Here is a 13,946-nt window from a genome sequence, read left to right on the forward strand (position 1 = left end):
TCCTGGCAGTGTTTTCAGACGCTCCCACGCCCTGAAGCTGAACCCTGGACGAGATTCTAGACCGCCGTGTGGAGCCCACGGAGCCCGGAGCTCGGGGCAGTCTGGCGGCCGCGCAAGCGCCCGGGGACACGCAGGGAGTGGGAGCTGCGGGGACCGAGCGCGCACCGTACCGTCCGGTCCATGACGCTGCGCTCCGGCGCCTAGCGGGGACACGCAGCTGGTCGCGGCCGCGGGCACTGGGCCCCGTGGCCGTCCGGGTCCTCTGCCCACGCGGTTCCCAGGTGTCCGCCGGCGCCGCACGTCGTCCCGCCTGTGCGGCTGTTTGCAGCTTGCGCGGTTGCCTTGGCGACCAGCGCCGCTCCGGCTCCCGCCGCTCCAGCGCCTCCCGGGTCAGCGCGCCCCAGCCACCAGCATCGCAGCGCCCCCGGGCTGGTCCGAGAGAGCGCAACTTTCCGCCTAAGCCCGGACGCTGGTTCTGGACTGTTTTCCATCAGGTTTCTATGAGTTCTCAGCAAAATGTTGCTTCTAGCATCAACCAAGTCCACTTACGTGGAGCGTGTTTGCGGGATTTTAGGCTTTTCTAGCTCAAAATAAATAACTAAAATAAAATGGAATTTCGAATGTTTCAACTGTAATTCACACATCTTCCCACAGTCTTGACTCCTACTTAGGTTCCTCTCATTGCTGACAAGGTGTCAGCTTAGAACGCAGTGGAAATGTTTAACCTTGAATTTTAACCTGGAAGTGACAAAGGTAGTTTCCTAAATACTGTCTGCTGGTAATTTCCTAATCTGTCAGAACAGTAGCTGCATTGGCATGCGTGAAGTTCCCGGGAACCCTGCCTTAAGACTTCCCAATGGAGGGCGTACATATTTCATGTCCACGGGCTCTCCTCTCTCTGGGACTCTCCATTGGAAATACAGTGTATGTCGCATACGTAACTGTGTTTTTTAGGGGCCACATTTTTAAAAGTAAAAAGAAACAGGTGAAATTAATTTTAATAATGTTTTATTTAACCCAATAAATAAATAACCCAATAATACATCCAAAATATTATTTCAACATTATCAATGTTAAAATTATTCATGAGACAGTTTACTTTGTTTGATCATACTTGGTCTTCAAAATCTTGTATGTTTTTAACACAAACAGCCCATTTCAATTCGGACTGGCCACATTTCAAATGCTCATTAGCCAGTGTGGCTGGTGACTGCGCCATGGAGCAGTGCGGGTCTGCTGGATCACCGGCTCTAGGAAAACCAGCCCCAGATTTCCATGGGGCTCATAGGGCTATTAAATAGCGTATTAACTCTTGAACAGTTTTCAGATTCTTACAAGGAAAAACATCCTTAGTCAGTATAAACTCTAAACACTCTTCAGAAACTAAGAAAATCGGAAATGACTTTCTGTTCTATCTTTTTAAATATTAACTAATAAACATTTTAGAGCCATTTTAGGGTCACAGCAAACCTGAGCAGAAAGAAATGACATTTTAACTATCGAACTTTGTAGGCATTTTGTGTAACTGCCTACCCCGGGCATCTTTGCCATGTGATGCCCTGCGTGTTAGCCCAAAGAGAATGCTGCCCGGGGACTCAGGACAGCTGAGGTCTATGTGTCCCTGTCTCTCAGGGACTGCACAGCAGCAGCATCCTGCCTCTCGTGTTAGCATATTGTCAGAGCTAACGGTACACCGGATATTCACTGTAGAAGAGTTTAGAGCCAGGTCCTCACAAAAGAGTTACTTTAACAGAGGTAACAACTTGCCTTGGCCAGGGATGATAAGCCCCAGAGAGAAAGGGTGTCCATAGTGGCTAAGAGAAATGGAAATGAGAGCTAGCACTTCTCTAGGTGATTGTTGTGCATTAGTTCATTTTATCTTAAAACACCCTCTAAACTTGGCATTGCCCCCCATATTACCAAGTTACATTGGTACGTAAACACATTACATAAACACAGAGAGAGATGAAGTGGCTTGCCCAAGGCTCTGTAACCAGAAGAGTAGAAATAGCTTGTGACCCCAGCATTTTGTCTCTACCTGGCGACTAAGCCGTAGACTGTATTGAGATGACAGAGGCACCAAAGACAAGGGGGTGGGAAGAGGAAGGGGCACCTGCAGAGATGATGGCCCACTAACCCAGAGATGGCTGCTTTCAGGAAGAAGGCCAGGGCTAATACCATCAGTACAGTCCCCTATAGTTCCCTAGCCTCCATCATCTTAGGCAAAATTCTGAACTGGACGTTTTTGTCTTTGGTCTTCTCTTCCTGCTAAAACATTCTTCTTTATTCCCAGAGGGCTGGCTGCTGTTCAGCATCCCCAAGCTAGAGCAGTCTTCCTCAGGTCAGGCCTGGGTTCCTTCCTTAGCCACCCTAGTCCACAACTTCCTAACCTTAGGCATCACTCTCAAAGGCCCCGCTTCCAGCTTCTTGACTAATAGTCTAGAGGAATTCCAGCAGTTAGTAGGTGTTGGGCAGATAGCTTTCTCAATCAGCTCTCCAGCCCCACCCACAGCCGTACTCTTAAACTTGACTTTCTGAAGATGGAATCAGCTCCATGATAGGAAACTTGAGTGAGATTAAGAGGTTGGCTGGGAAGATGCTTGAGCTGGAGGTGCCTACACATTGTTCCTTAGATCCTGCCTGCTCTGACCGTGGCTGGAAATAAGCCCACCATTGAAGGAATTGGGCTAACTTCTCTGGGAAAAGTATGCAATTTCTTTCTTTTCCTAAAAAAAAATGTAAAGTAAACCTCAAACTAAAACCCCCACTTAAAATTGCTCTTTTAACAAGCAATTCATCTTTGGTGGTTTGGTTGCCCTGCATAAAGTAGGTACTCAAAAAATAGCTCTTGAATTTAAGAAGACCAAATGAATGAACATGTGGTGATTTATTTATTGTCCACCCATAATCAGTCAAAGACATCAAGACTAATTACATAGAATCATAAGATTTCAGATCTCATAATGACCAGTGAAGGCTGTGATTTCATTTTATAGAAAAGGTTATCATTTTATGGAAAAGGAAAGAAAGACCAACTCTCAAGAGGCCACTATTTACGGACAGAGACAGGACTAGAAATGAAGCCTTTTCTTTTCTCGCACTGTGTTGTGTAATATATTTTAAGACTTAAAAATCACATATTTCATTTTCCAGGTCTGATTTTCAAAATCACAATGCTTTTCTAATTTTACCCCCCAAAATGTATATCACAGATAGCTCAATAAAATTTTATTAACTGTTTTACTTCCATAAGTTGAGGGGGGCATGACTTTTGTTGCCTGTCATAAATCGTGGGCTAGCAAGCATCAATAGACAGCGAAAGAATGATCAGTTCACAAATCAATATTAATTCAAATTATAAAACTTGGCAATGGAAGAAGTCTCTGTTGTTGGCTGACCCACCCACATTTCAATTTCATTCTTCTATGCCTGCTTCTCATATATATATGCAGGAAATGGTAAATACTTCCCAGACTCCCTTGAAGTTATATGACAAGGCTGTGGCTCATGGACCACAAATGGCAGTCTGCAGGGGCTCCGGGGAATGCATTTACTTTCCTCATAAAAGATAGACTCAGCTCTCCCCTTCATACTTTCTGGAATGAGGCCGTGATGCCTGGAGTTGTTGCAGCCCTGGAAACCTTATAAAATGCAGCCACGTTATGACTGTCTTAGTACATTCAGGCTGTTATAACAAAGCACCATAAGCTACATGTTTACAAATAACAGACTTTTTCTCACAATTCTAGAGGCTGGAAGTCCAAGATCAAGTACCAGCATAATCTCTCTCTGGTGAGGGCTGTCTTCCACATTACAGACTGCCAACTTCCCCTTACATCTTCATAGAGGAAAGAGACCCACTGAGCTTTTTGGCCTCTTCTTATAAGGGCACTAATCCCATTTATGGGGACTCCACCCTCATGACCTAACTACCTCCCAAAGCTCCCACCTCCTAACACCATCACACTGAGATTAAGGTTTCAACATAAGAGTTTGGGGGGAACACAAATATTTGGTTCATTGAAATGACCATGAGGGAAAAGCCCTTTGAATTACAAAAATGATAGCTTTAATGTCTTTGAGTCTCTGAACCAGCAATAGCAACTGCCACTCCAGACCCATTTGTTACATGGAAAATTAACCCCTATCCGTGTAAAGCTTTGTAGATTGTGCTTTCTGTTCCTTACAACTGAAGACATTGTTAAATACTATGGAAACTACCAGCCATTCGGATTTTTATAGGTCAACTTCATTTTATACAAACACTGGAATTATAAATTGGACAGCCACGAAGCAGAGGTAACTCAAAACCATCCCAACCTGAAGGGAGGAGGGGTGGCAGGGATCAAACAATCCATGAATAGAATCTCAGTTGGTTTTGTTCAGATCCACCCAAGGGCAGGTGCTGGGCGGGAGGCCCCTCTTCTGCTCCAGGACTGCCACCATCGCCCCAGGTGCCCAGAGCCCCACTCTCTGTTTTGGAGGAAGAGGATAAGAGGGCTTACCAGTGCCCTCGGATGCTGTACAGGGATATCTGCCCCATGAAGGTACGATGAACTGAACAAAGCCTCCAGGCACAGGTGGGTGTCAGTCCTGCTGGACGTTGAATAGACGCCTGGCAGCCAGCCAGCCTTGGGATGCTTTTGTCGGTGGTAATGGGGAGGGCTGCGGGCACGGCTCCGTTCCACAGGCATCATTCAGAGAAGCTCCTTTAAGCCACTCTGGGCAGATGCCCTTTTTCCCTCCGGTCCTGCATGTTCCACAAGGCCTAAGGGCACCATGTTCAGGTGCCCTCTACCCACCTGACTGCCCTGCCTGCTCCTCCCGGTCTCGCTCACCTGTTTCCCCACTGGTATCAGCAGGTGCTCCAGCATGACTGCTCCATGGCATCTAGGCTGCTACCATCATGTCGGCTTACACTGAGGGGTGGCACCAGGAGGCACAGTAGTGGACCTTTGTCCTTTGGACTGACCCCCACCTAAATCCCCTTTCTGTACTTGGAGAATTCCTCACCAAGCAGAACCCTCCTTCCCCAATGGAAACAGAAAGTACCAAATACTCTCCCAGACCCCTTTACTGCTAGGGCATCAGCATGTGACTCTGATGTAACCAATCAAATGCACCCACCTTGGACTTGAACATGGGACAGTAGAGAATACATTCTGGCAGAGGGTGGCAGCAGTGACCCTGCACTGAGTTTCCGAGGCAGTCGCAGCAGCAAAGGCCTCCTAAGCTGAGTCCTGCTGTTAGTCCTGGAGGCAGCAACATCCTCACACAGGCTGGTTTTGTGGCCGACGTCTGACCTGTTCCTGGCCTGGTGGCTGCTGACAGATCCTCCTGGCCATTTCCCAAGCCTCAGTGTCCAACTTGCTGAGCTACTCTGAGCTGCCCAATAGCTTTCAATATATTCTTTTTCTCCCCCACGTTTTTTTTTTTTGCATACATTCTGTACCGCCTCATTCTTTAAGTCACCTTCACAACGTTAACAGGAGGCTATTGTGTGTGCAAGGTGCTTTATTAAATTTGGGAATACTAGGAAATAAAGGAATCACACAAGTAAGGAAGGAGAGGTTTAAAGTAGCATAGTAAATAGAACCTCAGGTGTGGGGGGCCAATTTTAAAAAGTTAAGCCCTTCCAATGGAGTGTTTTCATAGAGAAGAGGGAGCTGGGCGCTGGTTTCTAGTTTTGTTGACTAGTTTCAGAGGCTTAGCAGTCAGAGTTCTACTAGAGAAACACAACCAATAGGACATATACATACTTGTGTGTGTGTGTGTGTATGTGTGTCTGTGGAGAGAGAGAGATCCATTTCAAGGAATTGGCTTCAGTAGTTGTGGGGGCTGGCAAGTCTGAAACCCTCAGGGCAGGCTGTCAGGAAGATGAGGCTGGAAATGCCTGGGCAGGCGCTGAAGCCACAGCCCACAGGCAGAAGTTCTTCCTCAGGAAACCTGGGCTTGGCTTTGCTCATAGGCCTTTCAAAAGTTACCAGTTACTCAACAGCAATTTGATAGAAAACAAACACAAGATGACATTATTTATAAAATTTTAGAAATACAAAGACTTTCATAATAAAACTTAGACTTTCCACCAAAAATAAAATCTTGTAACCTAGAAAACTAAACACACAAGATGAATGCTTTTCTTACCCATCTGAGAAAATATCAAATTGCCACAAAAGGATTAAACTAAAAATGAAAGCACTCGCCCTGACTGGTGTGGCACAGTTGGGTTGGGCATTGTCCCACAGAGTCAAAGGTCGCCAGTTCAATTCCTGGTCAGGGCACAAGCCTGGGTTGTGGGTTTGGTTCCCAGTTGGGGTGCATACGAAAAGCAACTAATCAATGTTTATCTCTCGCATCGATGTTTTTCTCCCTTTCTTTCTCCCTTTCTTTCCCCTCCCTCTAAAAATAAATAAGTAATTTTTTAATATATGTACTAAAAAAGAAACAGAAAACACTTTTCCCTTGTACTCTATATGTGTAGAATCATGGTTTACCAAAATACAGAATGAGGCAAAAGTAGATTGATAGTTGTTCACATGGAAAATAATGCAAGAATTAACAAATAAAGCAAGAATAAACTGCATTTCACATACTCACAACTGTAAACCTACTTTTGCCCCACCCTGTGTTTCTAAGAATGGAGAATGTGTTACCCACAGACAACGTACAAACCTCAATATACTGGTAAAATATAACAGGTAACTTGGGGTGTGCAATTACAATAACTTTTAAATGCTAGTACTTATTTTTTTGTCAAAGTACAATGTTTTAATAACATAATAAGCCATCATAAAAAGGATTTACATTTTTAATAAAACAATATTTTCTACAAATAGCTTAATATTTATCACCAATGCATTACTTAAATGTTTCAAAAAATAGGCCTGGCCACTGTGGCTCAGTTTGTCGGAGCATCATCCCATAATCGAAAAGTTGTAGTTTTTCCCTGTCAGGACATATACTTAGGTTGTGAGTTCAGTCTCTGATCCAGGAACATATGATCCCCAGTCCGGGCACGTACAGGAGGCAACCAATTGATGTTTCTCTCTCATGTCGATGTTTTTCTCTCTCTCTTCCTCTCTCTAAAAGCTATGGGGGGGGGGGGGGAATGTCCTCTGTGAAGATAAAATAAATAAATAAACAAATAACTAAAGTTTGGAAAAGTAATAATGCAAAATAAAAATGGCATAAATGTATGAATAGTTCCCTGTTATTTAAATGATCTTTACATTGTATATTTTAGTTTAGGCCTTCAGGTATGGCCTCAGATTATCAAAACCAAATGCAATACTTTATCAGAGAAACAGCTGCTTTCTGGCACTTGGATGACCTCACTCATAATTTTTAATATTGAATTATTAAAGCATATTCTCAGCCAAATTGCAAAGAGCATGTGTCAAAGTTTTATTTCAAATTTTCCACAGAAGAAGAGCCAGCCAATTCAAAAATATCCCTTCTGCTAGAGATATTTATAGGAAAAAAAGGGGGGGGGGACTGTAAAGAAGATTTTTCCAAAGCTTGGAAATAAGGAAGAATGAAGCTTGTGTGACCTTTCAGCCTTTGAGTGGAGGATCATTTAATAACTGACCCACTCAAGGATTGTTTAATTCTTCAGGGAAACACAGCTTTGTTGAATTATTGCCATTGATTAAGGTGCATATGCTGAAGTTACAGGTTAACGAGCAGATTTCTGTCCAGTAAAAGTGAAATGAATCCTGTCTGTGAGAAGCTACCGTTTTATGGTCACATAGGACTGTTAACCAGCTTTGCATCTGACTTTGCATCTTTAATTCAGTCATCTTCCATTGATGACATTCAGCATTTTCCATCATTTTAAACCAGCTGGATCTCTCATTAACGAATTAAATAAATCTTGACAGATGTTGTATTATGTGTATATAAGAATCATGCTTTTCAATTTTTTGAATTATATTTTTATATGATACAACATAAAAATGCCTGTTAACCTCAGACTCTTCGAAAGGCAGTCAGTTGGATGGGTAGGTGGGCACATAACTTCCCCAAGGGATGTCTTAACCTCCTTAATGTCTCTCAGCAAATGGTTCAGGAATACTAATTACAGTGTATCCCAGGAGGAGTTATAAATTACGTCTGCAAAAATGTATGTAGCTTGTTTGCGACAGTTTGCGTCCTCAGTTGCCATTTTGAATTTGGAAAACATTATGTATATCGGCTGCCATCAACTGACAGAAATAACAATGGGAGCACGCTCTGCCTCAGAATTCTATTGCAGGACGAATCCCTGAAAGCAAAATGCAGGATAATTCCCAGAACAGGGCATCTAATAAAATTTTTCCTGCCAATAAAGAGGAGACTTTGCTGCATAACTCTGACATGCTTCATAAACTATATTCTCTTTTCTGAAAACTCAATCCAGAAAGGGAAAGGGAATCTCAAAATGCCTCATCTTTTTCAAGTTGCTTTGATGAAAAGTGATAGAAACCCATTCAAATGAGCTCAGGCAAAGAGGATGAGGGACAAGGAGGATTAGGGAGTTCTCAGGAGCCAGAAAGCAGGCGCCGTAGCCTGGAGGCAGACTAGAAGCATCCAGCAAGCTCCCCTGTGTTTCCCCAGGATGACCTGCAAGCCCTTCCTCTCTGCCCTCCTCTCTGAATAGCTCCCCCTATAGAGCTTTGCCTCTCCATGGGCTCAGCAGGAGGCTGTTGCCCATGTCTACAGGTCCTTAGCTGAAGCTCACAGCAGACACTGACTGGCTAGCACGTCTTAACCCAAATTCCTGGAGAGAGAATCTTGGTACTAGTTCGTACCCTGGTCCAGTCAGCCCTGGCCAGTGAAGACAACAGGGCCTAGGAACTCATCCCTAGTGGAGGGAAGAAGGGCATGGACTAAGCAGACACCCAGTAGTGTCCACTACAATCCAAGAGGGACCACTGCAGGGATGCGAAAACTTTCTTCTCAGTATCTCAGCCTCCGTCTCACACCATACATTCCATCCATTTCTTCATTCATTCACCCATCAGCGAACATGCTGTAAGCACTGGCCATGCGCCAGGTGCAGTACTGGGAAAAAAAGATGAATAAGACACAATCTCTGTCCTTTCCCTAACTGTCAAAGGAAAGAGCATGTGGAGAAATCCACTCAATTTCTTGAACTAACGAAGACATTTTTAGTTCAAGGAATACAGCTATTCTCCTTAATGGCCAAACATATAAAATTTTAGGTTGCTCTCCTTATCTGTTCCCTGGCACGACTGACTGACGATCAAGCCTCCACGGTCTTCTTTGTGTTAGTACTCTTAGATTAAGATAATTAAGATCAGCCTGGATAGAAAAATGTCTTTAACGGTAATTTAATTACACAGACATTAAGAGAGAGATTTAAGCTATACAGTATATAGACTTACATAGTTTTTTTTTACTTTAGTGTAATTTTAAAAACTTAAATGAATCAATTCTTAGGTCACTTGTCATTACTACAAATGAGACAACTACTGTTCAGCCTCTTGGGTTTCGCTCACCAGGGCAAGAAGGGTGAGATTTTAGGAAGCCCAGTTCCTTCTAATCCAGCGTGCTTAGGTAAACATGGGACTAGACCCCCTTCAAGATGCTAGACATACAAGGTCTCATACATAATTCAGACTGCACAAAACTGGATGTTTGTAGTAACGCGAACAAAGGGCTGGGCTACGGCGTGTCTTCTCAATATTTGTCAAGAAGGGGTTTGTTCAGTATGGGAATTTGTACACAAAATTTATCCAAGGTGGAACAGATTAGCCTGTTGAATCCTTCTGTAAGTAATTATGGCTTTCAAATATTTGCAAGCACTCCAGAGAACTATGTACTCATAAATCATTGATACATTAATTGGAAACCATTCTTATATATTCGTCAAATACGATTCCCTCAGGACTTTTTCTAGGCAATGCTTTGCTACCCTGGACCTAATTGCAGTATATATTTAAAAGTAATAAATGTACTTCTTTTTTTATTTACATGCTGAATTTCATTCTTTTGTTTGAATTAGTGAGAAAGACAGATGTGGGAGTGTGAGCATGCAAGTGTGTGTAAATATTTGGAAATCTCTCTCAGTTTTTCCTTATCTGAATTGCCCTTTCTCTTCCCAGTAATCCGACAGGAGCGAGGATGGTGCCTGGCTGACCGGGCCACGACAGGCCAGGACAGGCGAGGTGCTCTAGACCTGCGGGTCCACAGGCACCCGAATCAAGGAGAAGCAGAACTCAAAAGTGTGGAAAAGCGCCCTGGCTGGTGTAGCTCAGTGGATTGAGGGCCAGTCTGAGAATCAAAGGGTCACCAGTTCAATTCTGAGTCAGGGCACATGCCTGGGTTGCAGGCCAGGTCCCCAGTAGGGGGGTGCATGAGAGGCAACCACACATTGATGTTTCTCTCCCTCTCTTTCTCCCTCCCTTCCCCTCTCTAAATGTAAATTTTAAAAAAATCTTTAAAAAAAAAGTGTGGAAAAGCTAATGTCCACAAAGCCACAGAGGGAAAGTTAAGAGTTAGTCCTAAGGAATTCTAGGTTGAGATGTAGAATTCAGGGGGTCAAGTTTGAGGAGGCTCAGGGAGAAACTATCCCAAAACACCCAAGGCTGTCACAGCTTGTTCTTTTGATCACCCAGGAGCCCTTGACCACTACCTAAAAAGCTATCTCAGCAGCAACTTAAATGAGTAAATGTTCTAAGAAATTCTGTAAGTAACCAAACCATGAAAAAGTACAATAGAATTCTTCCCTCTTGTTAACTCCTACCTTACCTTTAGGGCAGATTTGAGAAGGTTAAATTCAAGCAACCAAGACCTTGTTTGTGCTTCTAGGAGGCTTAATAATGCAGGTGATGTTTCCAGTTTAAGCAGCTGAAAGCAGAAACAGAATAGGTGGACACTAATTCATATGCTCAGCTCCACTCTAGTTTCGCCTCAACGACATCTTTCCTTGGTGGCGTTTAAAGGAGGGTAGCTAAACATTTTCCTTTTTATTTTTCATTTATTCTACTTTTTCCTTTCTATTCTTTAGAGTCATAAATACATATAACCCCCTTTAAAATTTTTCAGAACAACCATTTATTGAATGAAGCCAGCATTTGGGAAAATTTATTGCAGAGAGTAAGCATACAATGCTCTTTTTAGTTTCCACTTTTTCAAAATGTTCGTTCATTTTCCTCTAATTGCAAAAGTGGTTGTGTATTACATGAATCATAAATACTGAGAGTCAAAATCCCAGGAAAGGTATAGCCCTGGTTCAAGGTAAATAAACAATCCTCAATGCTCAGATTCGTGATAGAAATACAGTGACTCTATCACTCTCTTTAAAACAAGTTTTCACTAAATGGGTTTTTAAAGCGATTTTAGTTCTAAGAAACATGTTTCCATGTCCACCAGTAACACCTGCATTAACACCAAAAGGCACATGTCCCTTAAAATGTGACAAGACCTATTTCCCAAATTCCATGGGCAAAAGGTACTAGAATATGTACCTTCCACAGTATTCTCCGTTTACTACAACATTATTTTAACTTGCTTAAGAGGCTGTGCCACGAAAGGGGATGTAATGAAGAGTGTTAATGCTCAAGCTGCTTCGAGTGGGCATATTTTAATCCCAAGTGATTTGAAATTCCGAGAAGCTCAGACGGTTGTTCAAGTGCAACTGTGTGGATGGAAGATCACATATGAACGCTGAGCCCAAGTACAATCATCAAATCCCACTTAAATTAGCATTCACTATGTTGTTGTTTTCATTATTCTGCAACAAAAAGTTAATGTTGATGACCTTACAGTTCAATAATACATCAATCCATTTTGTGAAAGATTCACCTTCTCAGCTTTCCTCCTTTTGACAGAGTTTAATAGTCCAGGGTGTGAGAAATCCAATAGTATCTCCCCACTCATTCTAGAGGTTTTTCCAAGATCCTTTATGATAGTGTGGTTTATACAAAATATATGTATTTGGACCTCATTGTTAAAATTCTTGGAATTTCCTGTGTTGAGAACAATATAGGTGTCTTTTGTTATGTTAATGAGGTGACAAGGGAAACCAGCTAAGGATGGAGGCTGGTTGCCAGGAGCACCAACCATGTGATTAGAGGGTTGGGATTTTCAGTCCCAACCCATGACCTTCAGGGAGGCCAGAGGGGTTGGAGATAAAATTCAGTTGCCAGTGGCCAATGACTTAATCAACCATACCGATTAATGTAGCTTTGATAAAAACCAAAAGGTTTGTGAGCACATGGAGATTTGGGGAGAGTGGCACTCCCGCAGAGGGCATGAGAGCTCCTTGCCCTTTCCCCATCACGCCCTATATATCTCTTCCATCTGGCTGCCCCTGAGTTACATGTTTTTATAATAAACTAGTAATCTAGTAAAATGTTTCTCTGACTTCTGTGAGCTATTTTAGCAAAATAATCAACCCCAAGGAAGGGTCATAGGAACCCCCATCTATAGCTGATGTGTCAAACACAGGTGACAACCTGAACTTCCTACTGGCATCTAAGGACGGGCATGCTGGGGGAGAGCAGTTTTGTGGGACTGAGCCCTTAACCCGTGGGATCTCCATGCTACCTCCAGGTAGTGTCAGAATTGATTTGAATTATAGGACACCAAGGTGGTGTCAGAGAATTGCTTAGTGTGGGAGAAAAAACCCACACATCAAAACGGGAATCAGAATCAACAGTGCCTTCCATATTCAGATCCGGTAATATGATAATAATCGCTCAACTGTTAAAGTCGTGACTGGTCCTTTGCAGTTGGGTTGCCCAGTTACCTTTTCTTCTTTCTGGACATTCCACCTCCTTTCTACATCTTGTCCGTTACACTCCCAATCCTATGAAGATAGCCCATCTGTAAATTCCAGACCTTGAAATCACTAGGAGAACTATAAGGAGTCTCAGACCAACAATTAGCCTCACCCTGCTGTCTTCACTCTTGTTCTAGACGCCAGGCTTTCTGTTCACCCCAGTGAGTGCCTTACCTGGTTTTGTGCAGTCCCTGCCCTGATAAGGCAAAGATCCTCCCTAACTCATTCAGGCACTTCAGGACCTGGGCCTTTATATATCTACCCAGGAGAACTTTGGGACTATGCAGTGGTTTGCATGTATGTTTGTGAGCCTATGAAAGTAAGTTGAAAAAAAATTACTGTCCAAATTCTTTCTTCTATTTTCGGTTTCCTAGGAGGTGCTTTTCACACACACACACACACACACACACACACACACGATAATTCTATCTTAACTTCTAAACAAAATAATGTCCCTGAGTCCCTGGCTCCAGAATCTTTTTTGTACACCTATTACATACACATCAGGAACTAAAATGTGTAGGCAAGGGTTTACAAGGCAAGCAAGACAAACATGGCCCCTACTCTCAAAAACCCAACAGTCAACCAATAAATAGAATATAGCGAACCTCTTAAATAATAAAATACATATGTGCAAGGCATACAGATCAAGAAAAGTCATGAGAACATTATCAGATGATCAGTTAGTTATGACCCCATGTACGTACTTTAGCTAAAGATGTTGGAACATGTGTATCTGTTGGGTGGGAGCTGTGTCAGGGTAGATGGGTGGGCAGCACACTGTGTATGTAACTGAATCTATGAGTCTGATTTTTCCTAACCCAATTTCTTCTTAAAGTGACCTGAGAACACACAACATTGAGTAATTATGGAATGAATGAGTAAAACTCATGAGCAAAGTAGTCAATCTTTCTGTTTTATGAGCACATGGAATGCTGTTCCTCCCATTTTAAGTTCATTCACTGGAGTAATCTCTCACCTTAAATTCTTTTGCAATGACTCCAGCACTGAGATTTTGGTTCCCAGTATCATCTAGAGGCAAACAGAAGTCACTGCGTTTGAAATAAAAGGAGAGAAACTATTTCATTCTGTCTATCCATCTCCTCCCCAATCCTCTAGGCCCATCATTCTTCTTCAGCCCTTTTGTTCCTGTGTGTTT

General features: G+C 42.9%; 1 protein-coding gene across 1 annotated transcript in view; it reads right to left on the minus strand.

Annotated features, from left to right (window-relative positions):
• Positions 1–297, minus strand: part of DNAH5 (dynein axonemal heavy chain 5) — a 235,227-nt gene extending 234,930 nt beyond the window's left edge. Inside the window, exon 1 of the mRNA XM_053913932.1 lies at positions 171–297. Within this exon, the coding sequence (XP_053769907.1) occupies positions 171–182 (12 nt within the window). The 5' untranslated portion in view covers positions 183–297. The remainder of the gene's footprint in view (positions 1–170) is intronic.
• Positions 298–13,946: the final 13,649 nt, after the last annotated feature.

Source organism: Desmodus rotundus, chromosome 1 (genome assembly GCF_022682495.2).
Source record: "Desmodus rotundus isolate HL8 chromosome 1, HLdesRot8A.1, whole genome shotgun sequence".
NCBI lineage: Eukaryota > Metazoa > Chordata > Mammalia > Chiroptera > Phyllostomidae > Desmodus > Desmodus rotundus.